This window comes from Colletes latitarsis, chromosome 4 (genome assembly GCF_051014445.1).
Source record: "Colletes latitarsis isolate SP2378_abdomen chromosome 4, iyColLati1, whole genome shotgun sequence".
In the NCBI taxonomy this organism is placed as follows: domain Eukaryota; kingdom Metazoa; phylum Arthropoda; class Insecta; order Hymenoptera; family Colletidae; genus Colletes; species Colletes latitarsis.
Genome location: NC_135137.1, coordinates 37,096,301 through 37,114,032, shown reverse-complemented (window position 1 = coordinate 37,114,032; position 17,732 = coordinate 37,096,301). Strand labels below are relative to the sequence as shown.

Sequence of the window (17,732 nt, the reverse complement as noted above, 5' to 3'; positions counted from 1 at the left end):
CGTAATTCCGTACCATTTTGTACGTCTACTCTGCATCTTGTCCGTGGTGACACTAATTTCCATGAGATATCGGGTCTATCCAATGCGTAGTTCTTTCTAGAAGTTCGTAAAATTGCACACATAAATTTTAAATACTTACTTTCGTTGCATACATTATGCCTAAACATACGAACTTTATCTTTTCGATGCTTTGACATAATGATAGCTATTAGACTGAAATAAATCTTACGATTCAATATCCGAGACTCGTTACTATGTCTTCTATAAATTATAAACTTCCTCGTATCTCAACAAATCAGAATTTTCAACACGCAATGCACGTTATATGAACACCGTTAAACTACTAAATGGCGTTCCAAAAAATTACTGTTCTGGATTATAGATGGCGACTGGAGCAACAAATTTTGAATCGGAAATCCCGCCAAATGAAAGCATCATTGCCAGACAATCGATTGATTGTCTGGCAAATTAGTTTATTACACGTTTCATTATCCATATTGTTTATTCTACAGTCTTGTTGTATCGAAGAGATACATATTTCTAACTGCTATAGCTATGATGATTAATCTATGCACGCAACCATTTTATTTCCACGTTCATAGGTTATAAACTGTGCTCACGTGACTACTTTCATTTATATCTTCGTTCCCTGTTCCTTGGTTATACTACGAACTTTTGAAACGTAATGAAAACTAAAATTCATCTTTTGCGACAACATTCTTTTAACATTCAGACATCGCATAGTTATTCACGATACGAATATTATTTCTTTCCATGTCAATGTTTTCAATATGACGCAAACCCATTGCAACATTTGTAAACTCCTTTCTCCAGTATATTATTATTACTACTACTGTATGTTTTTTGTTACTATATTATGGTTATTATTGCAGCTTCATTATTGGATGCTCAATTTCCTACCAATCAATTCCGATCAATTTCTTACCACTGCTCGTAATAATATTATTCTTCGTCGAGATAATATTGCTAAATACGAAACATTTTGGTTGTCTTGTTTGCACGTATAACGTTTATTCGACCGTTTTCTTCTTTCAATCAATCGAAGAAGAAAAAATAGGTATTAAAAATGCTCCGGTAAATCGAAAAATTCATTTCAAAAAAAGGAAATGGTCGCGGTATGTCTTGTCGATGGTAGAACGCACATTCGAGAAACAGTCTAGACACCAATGCGATCGTGTAAATCTCCACGTTTCCTAAAAAGTGTTCACGGAACCGTAAACGGTCGAATCGTAAGCGATTGTATTATCAGTGTGGCGAGTAGACCGTAGTAAATCCAAGTATAACTTCAGTATAACCTAGCGGAGAGTACAGTGATGCCGCGTTGCGTGAAACATTTGGAATTGGACTTTGACGGAGAAAGATTGAACCACACGCTATGGCTGACGAAATCAGGGAAAGACTACTGGAACAGGTGAAAGAACAAGGAGAAATCGTACGGAAATTAAAGGCAGCGAAGAGCAACAACACCGTGGTACGACCAAGTATTTTTATTTATTGAGAATCTTAAACTTTGGTTTTTTTTTCGTGCAAATCTCTTACTACGCGCGGAAAACCGACACCTTCTGGGAACGCACAGTTTCGTCAGCGCCGTGTCCGAATTTAACGTTATACGATACTGTATTTTAACAGTTGTAATCCTATATTTTGCTCGCGATTAATTTGTTTTTGCAAAAGCCGATATTTTATTCTTCGATTCATTGTCTCCTGGTGTGTGTTTTTTTTGAGAAAGAGAACAAATCCGCCGACTTTCTAGGAACAATACCTTTAGTAGTTTTCATTTATTTTAACCTTTAACAAAAATCGCAGTGTCGCATCGCTTTCCATCCTTTAGGATTTAACGAATTCTTGGGATATAGAAACACAGTTGGAAAGCATAAACCACGATTTCGCGGATGTCAGTTATGTCTGTGGTTGGGTGCCTACTACAAAAGATGCAGTACTGTTTGACTTCTGTGTTACCCTTCGCGATCGACTCTCGAAATGGCCACACTTGAAAAGGTGGTTTATAAATATTCAAAGCTTCGATCGAGCGGAGCGTATCGCATTTTCTGACCCAGAAGGACAAGTTACTTCTTCCTTGTCCAGGAAGGTTGATCACATACACAATTTGTGCCCTGTTGACTCAAGTACAATTGATGAGAAGGTGAGGCAGTTGTTTGCTCCCAAGCAAAGTTGCTATAAATTATTGGTTTTGGAAATTGATTGGTATTGTCTTCTTTTGCCTCTACAATATCTATTTATGGATACATGTACAAAAAATCAAAGACAAATAGAATGTAATTTATAGCATTTGCTTGTCGGCTCACTTACATGGTACTGTCTGTTCTTTCGGCTAGTTTAATAATCAACATTGAGGCGGACTTTTCTCTTTCGTTCTGGTTGTTTAAAAATGACTGCTTCCTTTGCGATGTTACGTCCAACACGGACCAATATCTTCCATGCTGTACGAAAATATTGCCATGCAACCATGATTTCGGGGCTAAAGGTATGCAAAAGTCGTATAAGCATTCTGTTAGTCTAATAACAAGAAGAGAAATCAAACTAAATCTATGGTGTTTCTGGCTCAGATTTCAAATCCACTTGCAAATTGCATTTAACTCTAGTTGTTCCTGTTTTGCGTAGATAGCGGATGAAGTTGCCAAATTGTTGGAGCTAAAAGCTAAAGTGGGTGAAAAGAATGTCCCATCCAAGCTTATTCTTAAAACACCTAAGGGCACCAGAGATTATGGACCAGAACAAATGGCATTACGGTTGGGGGTTTTGGATAAAATAATTTCTGTCTTTAAGAAACATGGGGCAGAGACTATAGATACACCTGTGTTTGAATTAAAAGTGTGTATAAAGTATAACTATGTAGTTGCAATTATATGAACATGACAAAATTGGTTGATTCTGTGGTTGAATTTAAATTATTTTTGGCTTAGGATGTTTTGACAGGGAAATATGGGGAAGATTCAAAACTGATCTATGATTTAAAAGATCAGGGAGGAGAGATTTTGGCCCTTAGATATGATCTAACTGTACCCTTTGCTAGGTATTTGGCCATGGGAAAGGTCTCCAGCATTAAAAGGTACCATATAGCAAAGGTATACAGAAGGGACAATCCAGCCACAACAAAGGGCAGATATAGGGAATTTTATCAATGTGTAAGTGAAGTAATGATAACCGCGTATAATTATTTGAAAATGTGCAACTCCGGTAAGTATATTACCGTAACGCGTTCCTGTAATTTACATTTTGTTCTATTCAAGGATTTTGATATAGCTGGTCAGTATGATTCAATGATGCCAGATGTGGAGTGCATCCTTATTATTTGCGAAGCATTACGATCGTTGGACGTAGGACCTTACATGATCAAATTGAACCATAGATTGTTGCTAGATGGTATATTCGCTGCTTGCGGCGTTCCGCAAGATAAGTTTCGCAGTATTTGTTCGGCTATCGACAAACTCGACAAGAGCCCGTGGTTGGAAGTCAGGAAAGAAATGATAGAAGAAAAAGGATTGAACGAAACGTGTGCTGACAATATCGGAATGTACGTGTCGCGGACCGGTGGAGTGGAACTTATCACCGAATTGAGGAATAACGTTGAATTGATGAAACACAAGTCCGCGGTGAAGGGTCTCGAATCTATGGAACTGTTATTCAAATATTGTAATATTTTTAAAATACTGGATAAAGTGACGTTCGATCTTAGTCTTGCCAGAGGACTCGACTATTACACGGGTGTAATTTTCGAAGCGATACTAATCGGTGAGTGTATGACATCGAACGACAAACTGATCTATCGAATCGATCTCGAACGTATGCGGTCTTGATTTTATTTCCAGGTGACGACGTCGGCGTTGGCAGTATTGCAGGCGGTGGTCGTTACGATAATTTAGTGGGAATGTTCGACAACAAAAACAAAACGGTTCCGTGTGTCGGTCTATCGTTGGGCGTCGAACGCATTTTCAGTGTCTTGGAAGCAAAACTGAGTCGCGATGGTTTAAAAACTCGCACGAACGAAACGGAAGTGTACGTGGCGAGCGCGCAAAAGAATTTGCACGAAGAAAGAATGAGAATTATATCGGACCTTTGGACCGCTGGATTGAAAGCCGAACAATCCTATAAAAAGAACATAAAATTACTCCATCAGTTACAATACTGCGAAGAGAATGGTATACCGTTGGCCATAATAATCGGTGAAGGGGAACTAATGAGAGGCGAAGTTACGTTGAGAGATGTTGCGACTCGAGCGGAGGTTCCGATTCCCCGTGCAACTTTGGTCGAAGAAATAAGGAAGAGGCTACAAAAGTCATGAATTACTTAAAAATTTAGCACATTTTATGCATTTAATTTGATACCAAACAGTGACCGTTCATGCTTCTGTGAAAATATACTGCATTTTTTCTTATTGATTCGCACATTCGATACCCTCATCCGACACACGAAGAAGGAGAAGAAAAGGTTTCGTTTCATTATAAATTAAATTATACTTAATTTATTGTATCGAATGATCGAATAAAATTTGAGTGGTTTCAGGAATCGTATTGCAAAAAAATACAATTCCTTCGTTAATGGTGTTAGTCTTTGCGTCCCAAATCTGTAACGATTAAACAACTCGATCGTAATCACATCACTGTCAAGTTGTAAAAACTACGAAGATATTTATATTAATCATAATTAGTCTAGACTTGTCGCGACATCGTACCCTTCAAACAATGGCGTTGTGTCACGATTCGCTTGAACTAGAATGTGGTTTGGGTTTCTCGATTTTCAGTTCCGTGAGATCGAGGAAGTCGGTTCCGGGTACGCCGATCTTTGTTTTCGAAACGGAATCTTGAACAGAACCCACAATGGGAGTTTCTACTTTTACTTCCACCAATGGTTGCCACGATTTTATATCGGTAATGACGGACGGAGTATATTCATTGTTACGGGTAACTGGCAGATTATCTTTAAATGATTGTTCCTTTCCTCCATTCCTATCCGATCGCGGATAGGGCATAGCACGTTCTGTCGACGGCAATGTGCTTTTGTCCTCGAATCGAATGTTTGCAGTTTCTCGTGGATCTGAACTCTCGATAGATCTCGCAGGTTCGTCGCTGGCCTCGCGCGAAGCATCAGTTTTACGTAGTATATCGCGACTGTTTCTCTTTGTATAGATATTAGACGATGGACTGACGGACTCTGTGGTCTTTTCCTTAAGATCGTCCACGTGAACGTCGCTCAGACTGAAGGCCCTGACCCGACGTCGAAGATTCTTTTGACCGATTTGCCGTTGGAGCATACCAGCCTTCCAACGAGGTACGGCTTTCAGCGCAGGAACGATGGAAGTCGTGTTTCCTACCGTTGAGATTCCGCCTTGATTTTGAGTGGGTCTTAATGGGAAAGGTCGACCGCTCGCGGTTGGCGGGGGTGGTGGTTGCGATACCATCGGCGATGACAGACCCGGTGCACCTTCCGTTCGAATAAGGGGCTCCTTGTGCGAGTCGAACATAAACGTCGAGTTGTTTTCATACGGCACTCGTCGCGAGTCCTGGTAAAAGAAATCATTAACCTCGTTACGCAATCACTTTGCGTAAATATTATTGCTACGTATTAAAAGAAACGTAAACATTAGATTAACGTGTGTAATCGTGTAATACGCGACTAAATATAAATACACAGCGAATCCAAAATTGTTGACGCGGACAAACATTTGATATTATTAGACACGAAGGTAGTGGAATTTGATTAATATTTCTTTATGATACTTTTTCACTTATAAATATGTGCAATATTTTTAAACATTCTTTAAGAAGACCACTTATTCCGAATGCCAAAATTGTCGCAAGTATATCTTTATTTTGCGCTGATATTGTATAGATATTAACAACTGGAAATATACAATAAGCGATTGTAGAAATCTTTACACGGTAGACGATAGTAAATCTTATCTAAATGCGTAACGTGGACGTCAGTGTTTACACGTGATGTTTTTACTTTATTCATTCTTTTCCCGCTGAAGTGTCTGTTACGTTGTGATGTCTACCGAAAGTTAAACTTACCGATAGAAACGGTGAACCATTACTCGGGGGTGTTGGGGGGCTGATGGGCGTCGCCACTGGCCTCAGAGAAAATCGTCTTGGTTTCACGGTCGCAGGAGCGATGAAAGCCAAGCTGCCCCGTCTCGCGTCCCGACCGATTTGAGCCAGAGACGATCCGTTTGATTCTTGCGTGATGGTATTTTGATTGCTCTGCGTAGTGGAGCCGGGCGGAGGGGAGGAGAACAAGGTGAAAAGGCTGGGGAGTTTCGGTGGCGACAGAGAAGCTGTGCCCATTTTTCGTCGCGGTCGAGATTGACTGGCTGGATCGTCGTCGGTGACCCCGGCGGTCCAGCTGCCGGTGGTGGCGACGCTGGCGTGCAGTAACGTCAGAGCCCTTAGGAAATCGGCCAAGCTGGTTTCCTCAAGCAGATTACCGCCTTCTGCCTCCGCGGGATCATTGTTACCAGCCCCTGTGTGCGTGTAATAATTTCCCCCGGAAGTCGAAGCAAAGATCGAGTCTCGTCGTCTGTCCTCTGGCGACGACAACCCCGCCATGAACAATTCCGCGGCGTCCTTGCTATTAATCTCGCGTTCCGCCTCCGCGCTTTTCTTCTCCGGGCTGGAGGTGAAACGATTTTTCCAAGGGGCAGACGAAATCAACGCCTTCGGGACGGACTTGGCCAACGAGAAGTTACGAAGCTTGGAGAACTTGGCTTCCTTGGCGCCGCGATTATCCTTGCTCGATGTTTCGGTCGTTCGCGCCTTCATCAGCTCGCGGATCTTTCTGGTGGCCGTCGGACCGGACCAGGTCCAGTCCACGTGCCGATCCTCGTTCTTAGTTTCGTGCAGTCTGATTTCGCTGGCTGCCCTCGAACGGGGCTGCGAACGCAATATTCGATCGTTGCCAATCGCCCAGTTGCCAGGCCCGACGGAGCTTGGCGCGAACATCGAATTCTTTCTCGACGACGGGTCTTTGACATTGTCGTCGACTCTGCTGCGATGGAGAGCTTCCGTCTCGATGAAAGTGGTCTGATTCGAGCCATCGGCTCCGATACCATCGGTGTCTGGCGGCATGTAGCCAAGAATGTTGACCAATCTCGCCAGGAGCTCTGCCGGCTGAACCATCGCGTGAGTCGCGAAGGTTGCCGTTTTGTCGATCCTCTGGAGGTCCGTCTCCGAGACCACGCGCGCCATTTTATCCTCCTATGGAATACATTCGTTAGACGGCTTGAAAATCTTGTATTAAGCAGCAAGGGTTGGAACTTTTTCAATGGAATTCTTCTAATAGAAGCTCTTGTGTAACAGGAACAGATATTTTCAATCGCTCAATCACTTTCACATCCGCAATGCACACACTTTAACACGTCGGCTGCCATGCTCGCTTTCCATGCATATGAATGATGTACTTGATATTTTGTAACATTCCCAATGACATTTAATAGTAAGTTCTTGTATGAAATAATTTACGTAATTCGGCTAGATACATATGAATTAAGTAAAATTGATTGGAGACTAGTCCTGATTTGTTCGAAAACTTGTAAACAAGATTCTCGACGGCCGATCGATACTAACGAGACCAGATTCCTTACCTCGGTGGGCACCACTTCGCTGTTGGCGCGACGTCTAGGTCTATAGTAACGCATGCTGTCGTTCCCTTTTGCGCCATGCAACAAATCACGAAGATCGGGAAAGCTGTTGCTTCGCGGGAACTTCGCCGGTGGAACCTCGTAATTGCATTCGTCCACGTACACTCTCTGCAATAACAAATAAATCGAATGTCAACCGCTCGTTTCGGAAGGTGAATTTAGGATAAAAAATTGCTAGTTGGAACGAGCGTGGGCAAACAAGAATCGAAGATAACGAACGAATTTGTTCCTTTACCTTGACTTTGGAAAGTTGAAGTTCATTGAAGACACGGCGCACATAGTTTATCTCTTTATTGAATTCGTTCCATAGTTTGCTTTGCGTGTGCTTTAAATTTAACGCCAGTTTACGTTCGATTCTCGTAATCTTTTTGCTGCGCATACCACGGGCGATAAATGTCATGATCATAACGATGTATCCCAATCCAAAGGAGATCCAGCATATCAAGAAGCTTTTGTACAGAATGAAGAATACTCCGCTACCTTTGCTATTGTCTTGCCCTGTCGAATACGAAACAATTCGTTCAGCGTCTGGACTATGCTAATTTTTTTCAATTACGCCATTCAATACTTGGAGACTCTACTTACTTCGAGACGTGGAGTTCTCGTATAAGCGTGTACAAAAGATCGTATCATTAATTAGCTTTTTAAGGGGTGGATTATGGTTTTCAATTCTCGGGGGAATCTTTGTTTTTATTTGTAACTATGTTTCTCTACTTTTTCGTGGGCCTGAGTTAGACGATTAAATATTTGTTAATACATTTAAAGACAATCGTGGAAGGTGCTTAAACTGCCTGACAAGAGGTTTAAACTGCCTGACAATGCTCAAAATCAATTCCTACGAGGGGTTACTTTACTGACTAAGAATAGCTGATTAGATTGAGTATGACCGTAAGTACAATTTATCTATTAGTACATTGCAGTTAGCTCTGCAGTTGCAATATCGTAGCCAATCGAGTCCTATTAAGGTATAATTATTGCTAGTTGAAAACTTCAAATGCACATTTTTTTAAATTCTATTGCTCCGCTATATTGACCAAATATCTTGGGAATTAATATTGTTAAGTTCAAAGAGATTAATCTTCCTTTAGATCGTGCAATGAATTTGAAAAACTTCAAAACTTATTGTAATAAAGGATGTGACGCGCGAGTATTTCTGATAGGCGATATTATAGTCCCTATCGTGATAAGGTTTGTTACGAGTATGTAGATAATTTCTACGATATTACTTCTTGGTCCGCGTAAATAAAACAATTGCTACTGTTCGGTCCTTCGTAAAAAAAAAATTGCCGTAATATTTCGTAAATCTTAGTTTTAAATCAGAATCATAAACAAATGTACGTCTTAAAGAAAACCAGCGAGATTAACTGTTTTTTACCTGCCACGTAGTCTCCGAAACCAATGGTCGTTAGCGTGACGAAAGCGTAATAGACTGCCTCGTCATAACTCCAGCCCTCGTAATGGGAGAAAAGAAACGCCGGGAAAAATATGAACATGACGAATCCAGGCGTCAGGTAAACGAAGATCTGCGCGGCGAGACCGAGTTTCCTCGTCTCGAACGTGGTCAATTTTCTCGGATGATAATCGTTGCGGCCGTGCTTGTACGATTTATACTTTTGATGCGCTTTGACGAACACATGGCTAAAGAATTCTCCCAACTGTGTCAGCAAAATTCCGTTTATAGGTATGCCTACCAGACCGTAAAATATCATCAAGATGCGGCTCAGTATGTTTGTGGGGGCCAAGTTTCCGTAACCTGAAGAAACAATTATCCCGTTTCGTGGCAAACTTTTTCGAACGGACAATGGCGAACGAAGATCGAACATTCCACGTTTGCAACTTTGGAATCGCTCCCACCATTTTCTTTTGCGTCCATCGACGATGTGGTTAATGGAAGTCTTTACGATCTTTAGCACATCAAACACGTATAAATATAATTCCCTGAACACTAAATTATTTTTTAATAACACGATCTTGAGACTTCTCAATTTTGATGCGTTCGAATACTATCGTTAGCCATATCCTGCGTCTACAGGAATAATCGTCGATGCGTACCTATAGTGCTGACGACGGTGTAGGCGAAATAAAAGCTGTTGTAAAAGTCCCATTTCAGCGGGTCCATCTCGTTTTCTGTGTAATTGTAGACCGACTTTCCACAGTATCGCGTCAATTTTCTGAGTATCTCGTCGTGATTGTGGACATTGCTGGGCACGTAGTGCGTGTGGAGTAAAGCTGAAAAAATAACGAACGTAAAAGGTTACAAGATGCTGGTGTTCTTTTCTGTGTAGGGGAAAGTGGGGCAAAACGAGGAGTTGCATTTCATTCAGCTAATACGTGGTGCGCGATAATTGCATCAGTTGTAATTTAGTGATTTACACGCGACACGCGCCAACGTAATCTTGTATGATCGACGAAGAAGGGTCACTGATGGGCACAGCCCTTGGCCGTCGAGTTAGAAATTAGAACCACGGATGCAGAGTATATAAACAGCAACGTATAATTATTTGCGATCTTTTAACCGAAGATATACTCTTGTATAATATTACATGGCGGAGCGAACGTTTATATTAAATTCTAGCATCGGTGACGAACGATTCGGAGAATGTACGCGACGATTTGGCATGCATGGCACTGTGATCTTTAATAGTACGCTTTGATCGAGAAGTGAAAGAGCCATGCGAATCGTTGATGAGCTAATAGAGAGTTGGTCAAAGTCAGAATTTTTCTTTGATGGTAACTATAAGTTATCTTTCAAGCTTTTAATAATCTGTGGAAAGTAAAAACGTTCGCGCAGGTGTAGATTCCTTAAAATTTTCTTAGAAGCATATCGATAAGATAGAATCACTATACTAGAAATGGAGATACGTGGAAAAGCATGGACAAGATTTTATATGTCTCCTTTGACGTTGTTTCCGAGTTATAATTATTTTTAATCACAAAGTTGACAGGTGTAAGTGATTTTTCTAAGCTTGCAGACAACGTTCGATAACTCCTTGTTTCCTTTAATGAGTGATTAACCAGTCAATCTCGTGTCAATTTCTTGAGTAGTCAGTTGTATGAGTTATTGGAAGAAGTTCCATTAGGTGTACGTCGCATATGGTTTATGTATGACAGTGTACCGTCCCATTTCAGTCGAAGAGCCATACACTTCTTGGACGAACGATCTTCTAACAGATAGACAGGCCTTGTAGCTAGATTTTTATTTTTATAACACCTTCGTCGATGCTGGAATAATTCAATTACATATAGAAGGCGCTCCGTAGTTATAATTAGCAATTATGCCCTTGAAAAAACTCTGTAACACGGCGTCTGCAGGCTTGTATTGTATTTGGACCGAAGGTAGTCGTTTTGAGCACTTCCTGTGAAGGTAAACAAGTACAACTGGAGTACAAAAATGGCTATAATTCAGGAACAAGGTCAAATAGGACATGGGTTTACATGAACTTCTTTTTTTTGCGTCCCCAATTCATCACTCGAGTGGATCTCACATATCAGAATACACTCTGTACGTATATTTCTAACTAATTTATAATCCAAGCATGGATTTAAGCTCCAGTATCTACGGTCGCTTATCAAGATCTGTAACCGGTTAAGAAATGATGTAGTCACTTGTAGCATGTGACATCTGAAAACGCAACATTATCTTTTTTGATAATCATATTAATATTGGAACTCGTGACTCAGGATCTTAATAATAAGCCGGAAGATATTTTCCCTATGGAAGTAAAATGATACGAAATTTAAAAGTAGAAGTTGCGAACGATATTGCAAAACTAGATGTTAAATTAATGCAAGAAGATAATTAGTTAAATAGAAGCGAAGTGGACGAGCATTTTACAAATTACCCACAGCGTTATCCGATTGCAAATAAAAACACGTTAATCACAGACTTTAATTAAAAATATTTTTTTATCATTGCATCCTCAGATACATTATTGTTTTTCTCTGATTTGTTATATTAATTCTAGTAGAGTAATTTATAACTAGTATTTCTGCTGATAATAACAATAGATAATAAAATCTGTTTTCGTTTTTAATACTGAGCACGCTGCAGAGTACAAAAATGATTAAATTTTGAAAAAAAAGGATTATCACTGAAGTTCACCCTAATTTACAATCGACACTCCCACGTTTGAAACTTTGTTCGCTTTGCATCGAGTATCATCACCGAATGTGACACTTCAATCACGCGTATCTACTTTCGGATTAGTGTTATCCAAAGAATCTTATCATCGCGTATTTATTTATCAATTATATTGACCGCTTGCTCTAAATTGCCAATACTTTATTTAAGTCTGTGCAACGGGTAAATAGACAGTTTTCTATCACGATTGGACGTTCGTATAAAAGTATGGTTTACCAGGCGAAGCCTTTCATCCGATAAAGTAAAATGACCACCTACGTCGCTCGAATTGCAAAGCCTCCGATTACTTATCGACTTTGATTCGAGGAAACACATTTACGGTAATATAATTTCGACGATAACGATTACGAACAATAAACACCGATAAACATACTTTTCGGTTGTCAGGACAAGTCCAGAAACTAATCTTTTCGCGTGCAACTAACTCTTTTGGCTAAGATCATTGCAGTTTCGCGAATTTTTGCCAAATACTGTACAGTGACGTAAAAAATAAAACGGTTAAGTTACATGGAGCAACAAGGATTGATCAATTTTCTTCCAACCGTATTCCGTATTCCTTCCACGAGGATCAAAACCAACAACGACTGTTACGGAGTACCATGACCGTCGTAAATCTGATTTTCAACACAGTTTTGGAACACGTACGCGAAGGAGGAAACGTTTGAGGCCAGTAACGATTAATTCGCCGGATAAATACGATTTAGGAGTGGCTGGGCGAGACCGTTTCGCAAATAATCGCTTTTGTAACGATCGATGCTATTTCGACGGCACTATCGTCTGTCGCAGTGGTTTCCCAATCTCTTTAAAACGCGCTCCCGAAAACAGAAAAACGATGTTTCTATACCCGAGATAGCAGATTAAATATACTCGTACAGTTATTACATTCTGACGATTTAGACTAACTTTAAAACGACATCGTCTCCTTTAATCGTGAATAAAATTTGCCTAACTCTGGCATGCATATGCTTCTATTCTCAAAATCTGACTCCATTCTTTTGCTATTTTGATTTTGTAATAGGGCCAGCAAGCAATACTGCCTTTAATAAAAAATTGTTTTTCTATCTCTCCTGGTTTACAAAATTACCCATTCGACGATGCAGCGACAAATATTTGATCGGGTAGATACGATGCAAGATTTAACAGGCAACGAAAGGAAGTCAACGACTTTGTATCGTCGCCTCCATCGCGTATCTTTATCGCGGTGTCCGGCTCGCCGAATTCGTTGATCGATCGTTAACAACGGATCGCAATTAAAGGATTAAGAGATGCGTATCTCGAATTACGATTTACTGAATGAAACCGTCGAAGATAGTTTAACGCGGGGCCCAGTGTGCGCTCACCGTTGATCTCGATGCGTTCCTGTTTGGCCTTCTCGACGCGCTCGATCTCCAGACGGCTCTCGATATGGTAGAAAATGGAGGCACCTAGCAGCAAGTAAGTCAAGAACAGCATCAGCAGGACCATCCATTGTTTCTTCGACATTCTTCGGTTGCAGAGTTCGAGGGCCAACGTCAGGAGCAACAGCGAAGACCTGCGACGTGAAAGGAACGCGGTTTCTCGTCGCGTATCATCGCGACTCCTCGCTTCTAGATGTTACTTATCCCGTACTTGGTCCAATCGACCGAACGCGACGGAACAACGGAGTCTCGCGCGGCTTGGATCGACGGATACGCTGGATTGCCGCGATTCTTACTACCACAACACTAAAAGCAGATTACGGACGGTCAAGTAGACCACGACGATGAGCCATTATCGCGTGATAACTCTTTAGACTCTGATTTCGCGACCTTCAGAAATCACCTTCTTCTCCCTCGTCGACTCTGGCTCCGTCAGATATCCGATACGATTTTAAGTGTCGGGAACCGGCCATGATCGATAAATACGATCGACGCTTTGCGCTTCAGTGTACGATCGGTTCCATTTTCATCGCTGGACGCCTGGAATCTCCGTGTACCCTGCAAAGAAGAACGTACGAACGTCAGGCAAGTTTGTCGGCGCTCACCGGCGGGGTGAGAGTTTGAAAATCGGTATTTACTTCGCGGGAAAGGAACTCGAGGATGTTTAACCGTTCGACGGCGACGATCGTACGAGCTGCTCGATGGCAATGCGTATTATTTCTGCGTTTATCGAGGCACGCAGGCAAACGAGCTAAATAGACAGATAGACGAGCCAGATAAACTAACGAACGCTCGGACAGTCGGACACGGAGGACTGATCGCGCGATAGGTTTGGCCGCGTTTAAGGAAAACGCGTGCAACAATGGGTTAAGAACGCGGGCCAATTTTCAATTCTTACCGGTTGAAACGGGAGATGACACGACCCTAATGAAAGAGGAGGCTCTAGACAAAGGTGGTTTTGTCAAAGGCGGTAGCCGGCGATTACGTCGAGCGTTTTTCACGAACGCGCCGTAGGAACGGTGCACCGATCGTTTCGATGGTCAATGCTGGACTTAGGGGCGTCCCTCTTAGGCGCGTGACAACAATTTTCGCTGCTACCGCGCAATTGGCGACAAAAATGTTCCCTTCGGCAATGCTCTTTACGTAACTCGTACGGTGTACTTAGCAGAGCGCAATATATCCTGTCGGTTGAAAGATCGAAGGACAAGATCGATCGCACGGATGATTTATCGTGCAAGAGAATACACGTTCGTTTCTATCGTGCCCGTGAATCATCGATTTATATTTCCTTCGCAGCGGTCTACTTTTTGCGTTTTATACCCGTGTATCGTATCGGGAGACAATTCGTTCTCAGAACTTATAAGCGACATCGGGTTAAACAGTTCTCGAAATTTCTTTACACACAATTCTCGAAATTACAACGATACGTTTTGGGATCCCTGATTACTCGAAGAACATTTATGTATGCTAATTCATACGCTTATACGATATTTTTCGAAACTATGTTCCCATAAAACTGGGCGTCATTTTGTTCAAAAACGATAACTAGGAAAGAGTTACCTAACGCATCGTCGCCTAAATCGTGCCTCTTTGGTTGCATTATTACCGTGTAAAAGTATAATTTAGCGATGCAAGTAGTTAATAACTGTTAATTAAGATAAATATTAGACTCCTATTCAGTCACGAGTAAATTGAGGAAATTAAATTTAAAATTTATGTAACTTTTTGATAAAATATGACGTAGTATAGTAATTTCTCTCCTTGACTTTTAGACTATATTATAAAACGGCTTATAAGGAATTGATTATTTCTTGATAGAAGATTTAACATATCGCGTAAAGAGTCTTAAAGATCAAACTACAATTTCCAAGATTAATTTAGGCACAATGTGGTAACAAATGGAAGGTAAAAGATAAAATATCTTAAGTGGAACGATTTTAACAATTCTCCCCTACTGTAAATGTCCACGTTCGGCTACATCATGTATAATGGACTGGAGTTGAGATTTTGACCATATTGTCGCTAATACCGCCAGTGAGTAAAGCAAGTAACAGCAATCGCTTATATTAATCCGAACTAATTTACGACGGACTCGACCTGTTCACAATTTTCTAATCTTTTTTATTATACGAAATTTGTTCACTCGGACTATCTACGTTATGCAGTACACATTTATGTAAACAACTTTACTCGATAATGAAGCGCAGCAAAACGTCTGGAAGATCAAGATTAACTGATGAACACCGTTCTTCAATTTTCATAACATCGATTCAAGATTCAGCAAACTGAGCAATAAAAATATGCAATTATCGATAAAAACGATAGCCTATCATATTCGTAAAATGAATTTTCCTCGTTTCTACGTTGAATCTAATCTAATTTTAACAGTGAAAGGAACTAACGTGCTTTTAACTTATCGTAACTTTATCACGGTTTCCTGCATTCTAATTAGTGCATAATAACGACTAGTATGACATAAACTAATTATATCCTTCGTACTTTTACATATTACATTAAAGATTCTGATTTGAATAAAATCGATACGGAGTAAAAATAAAATTTCTTAGATAGCTAAGAGTTCTCGATCACTTTCATACCGAGTTTCATTCATACTCCGATTAGACATCGATGGCCCGGGACGTGGTAGCAAAGAATAAATTGGCTCTTGGCTTATGATACCACCGAATATTTGAGAATCATTAAAGGGACTCTGTATCTGGAACAAGTAAAATATTTCTCTGGTTAACCGAGCTCGTAGAATCAGGCCTAATTTATCTACGACACGGACGATCGTCGCTCTAACTGGATCCAACGATTTCTTTACTAATGCAACGATGTCACGATCATCTTTATCACGAGTAATTCCATCGTTCTGGAAAGTAAGGGGGAAACGATCGAAGAAAAAATGATGCAGGGATGCTATTGCAATCGGCTGATTTGCCTTTGAATACTCGCGTAGCTTCCTTTCGTACAGATCCCACAGATTACAGTAGCTTATCTTCTTTACACATCGAGACGACTTTCAAACAGATACCGAATAAACGTGGATTAACAGGCCACGATAGCAACAAGTGCAAAGTGCCTTCGATAATAAGCTATCGGAAGTAAAGCAATAAGATACCAAAACGTTTTGATCGAAACGGACACGATGCTTATGTCTCGATTAACGGGCCATAAACGGGAATACGTACCACACGATGGGGATGAAGACGCCTTCGACTGTGCCTCGAAAACCCAAATACGGTTTCACCACTGATATCTCCTCGGTCGAAGTTTCTCTCCGTGTACGTATGTGCGCATCTTCGCGCATCCTTCGCCTTTCCCTTGTAGTTTGCTATTCCAATTAACTCTTTGTTCTTGAAGTGTTCACTTTTGCTATTACCATCGTCGGTGTCCTCGATTAAACATTTACGCGCGAATTTCTCGGATAATAATATAACGAGACGACAGACGCGGTCTCGTCGGATTCTCGAAAATATTACGCGCGTAATTGCAGCTGCGTACGAAAAAATGCCGCAAAAAGAAAAAAAAAAGAACGAGAAACACGTAAAACGAACGCGATACAAATCGTAAAACGGGACACGACGAAACGTAGGTACGTAAACCAATGTACGACTGTGAACTGAATAATTGGGTCGTCCGCGAATGACGAATTAAACGTTAAACTCATACACGTCTGTCAGAATCTGAACGTTGACACACCCGTGTTGGAGCAAGTACGTACGCTTCGCAATGCTTCTTTTCCATGTTATCTAACGAACAAACTTTTACAATCTCGACGAAAATACTTAACTACGTTACGTTCGATCTTTCGACGACAAATTTCTTTCGTATCGACTAATTGGTGTACCTCGAACGTCGAATCGACGGTTAGAGATTCGACGAGACGTGACGTTAAAAAATCAGTTTGAACTAGACGATGCCCGCGACTTTTATCCGTGCAAGCCGACTCGTCCGAACGTGGACTAGTTGGCAATCGCATCCGAAAACCTCTTCGCTGGTGGGAGAATGAGAAACAAGACCTGCTCGCTCGGAAAGGCTGGTTGTATGTGCGTACTACTTTCGGAAGTAATTTCGAACGACCCTTGCTAGGAGGTATTTCGTATGAGTACGGAGTACGTGTCAAGGTTAACAACTTTATGGAAAAATAAAAAGTACACGATTTTAGTTTTCGTACGGAACAGTCGTGGTACGCGTTTCGAGCGCGAAGTTAATTTTGCCGCGGCTATCACGATAGGAACGATTAGACAAAAGCACCGGTTCTAGAAACGATAGAAGACAATACATGTGTAAGCTGACGGAACTTGTATCGTCGAATCGCGCACGAAACCGATATTCGATGTAACGCAGCGCGGACTTAACAATAATAACGTCTTAAAAAATCTCCAGCCAGTGGATCGAGATGTTAATAAAGTTGTTTGGTTAGTAAACCCGTGCTAATAACAATTTGTACTTCTTTCTTGTCACGATCCTCCAGTATAGCCATATTATTTGCTGATGATTTACACATCGTACT

The 17,732-nt window shown here is 41.0% G+C and overlaps 2 protein-coding genes across 8 annotated transcripts; one reads left to right on the top strand and one right to left on the bottom strand.

The window, feature by feature from the left end:
* The first annotated feature begins 963 nt into the window (after window positions 1–963).
* Hisrs (histidine--tRNA ligase) lies at window positions 964–4,347 on the top strand. 3 transcript variants are annotated; one of them, XM_076764087.1, is made up of 6 exons: window positions 964–1,492; window positions 1,853–2,164; window positions 2,644–2,853; window positions 2,946–3,167; window positions 3,273–3,774; window positions 3,852–4,347. In XM_076764087.1, the coding sequence occupies exons 1-6, from the start codon at window positions 1,397–1,399 to the stop codon at window positions 4,322–4,324; spliced, it is 1,815 nt and encodes a 604-aa protein (XP_076620202.1). In that variant the 5' UTR covers window positions 964–1,396; the 3' UTR covers window positions 4,325–4,347. The 3 variants fall into 3 exon arrangements, with proteins under 3 accessions (XP_076620202.1, XP_076620204.1, XP_076620203.1); XM_076764088.1 differs by lacking the exon at window positions 1,853–2,164 and adding an exon at window positions 2,358–2,506 and having other exon boundaries at window positions 990–1,492; XM_076764089.1 differs by lacking the exon at window positions 1,853–2,164 and having other exon boundaries at window positions 985–1,492.
* Window positions 4,348–4,488: 141 nt separating this feature from the next.
* Ork1 (open rectifier K[+] channel 1) lies at window positions 4,489–17,419 on the bottom strand. 5 transcript variants are annotated; one of them, XM_076764082.1, is made up of 10 exons: window positions 16,408–17,419; window positions 15,814–15,932; window positions 13,607–13,774; window positions 13,160–13,522; window positions 9,731–9,907; window positions 9,054–9,431; window positions 7,914–8,176; window positions 7,622–7,786; window positions 6,054–7,235; window positions 4,489–5,542 (listed from the first exon to the last, which is right to left on the bottom strand). In XM_076764082.1, the coding sequence occupies exons 4-10, from the start codon at window positions 13,299–13,301 to the stop codon at window positions 4,736–4,738; spliced, it is 3,114 nt and encodes a 1,037-aa protein (XP_076620197.1). In that variant the 5' UTR covers window positions 13,302–13,522; window positions 13,607–13,774; window positions 15,814–15,932; window positions 16,408–17,419; the 3' UTR covers window positions 4,489–4,735. The 5 variants fall into 5 exon arrangements, with proteins under 5 accessions (XP_076620197.1, XP_076620200.1, XP_076620196.1 ...); XM_076764085.1 differs by lacking the exons at window positions 15,814–15,932; window positions 16,408–17,419 and adding an exon at window positions 14,115–14,628 and having other exon boundaries at window positions 13,160–13,350; window positions 13,428–13,522; XM_076764081.1 differs by lacking the exon at window positions 15,814–15,932.
* Between the last annotated feature and the right edge of the window lie 313 nt (window positions 17,420–17,732).

Bases quoted from the DNA above. Each gene is read 5' to 3' on its own strand.
- Hisrs (XM_076764087.1), top strand. From the start codon at position 1,397: ATGGCTGACGAAATCAGGGAAAGACTACTGGAACAGGTGAAAGAACAA. The intron at 2,165-2,643 runs GTGAGGCAGTTG...TGTTTTGCGTAG, and splicing joins CAAGTACAATTGATGAGAAG to ATAGCGGATGAAGTTGCCAA. The intron at 3,168-3,272 runs GTAAGTGAAGTA...GTTCTATTCAAG, and splicing joins ATAGGGAATTTTATCAATGT to GATTTTGATATAGCTGGTCA.
- Ork1 (XM_076764082.1), bottom strand. From the start codon at position 13,301: ATGTCGAAGAAACAATGGATGGTCCTGCTGATGCTGTTCTTGACTTAC. The intron at 9,432-9,730 runs GTACGCATCGAC...TTGTTTCTTCAG, and splicing joins CACCGTCGTCAGCACTATAG to GTTACGGAAACTTGGCCCCC. The intron at 5,543-6,053 runs GTAAGTTTAACT...TTCTTTTACCAG, and splicing joins ATGGTTCACCGTTTCTATCG to GACTCGCGACGAGTGCCGTA.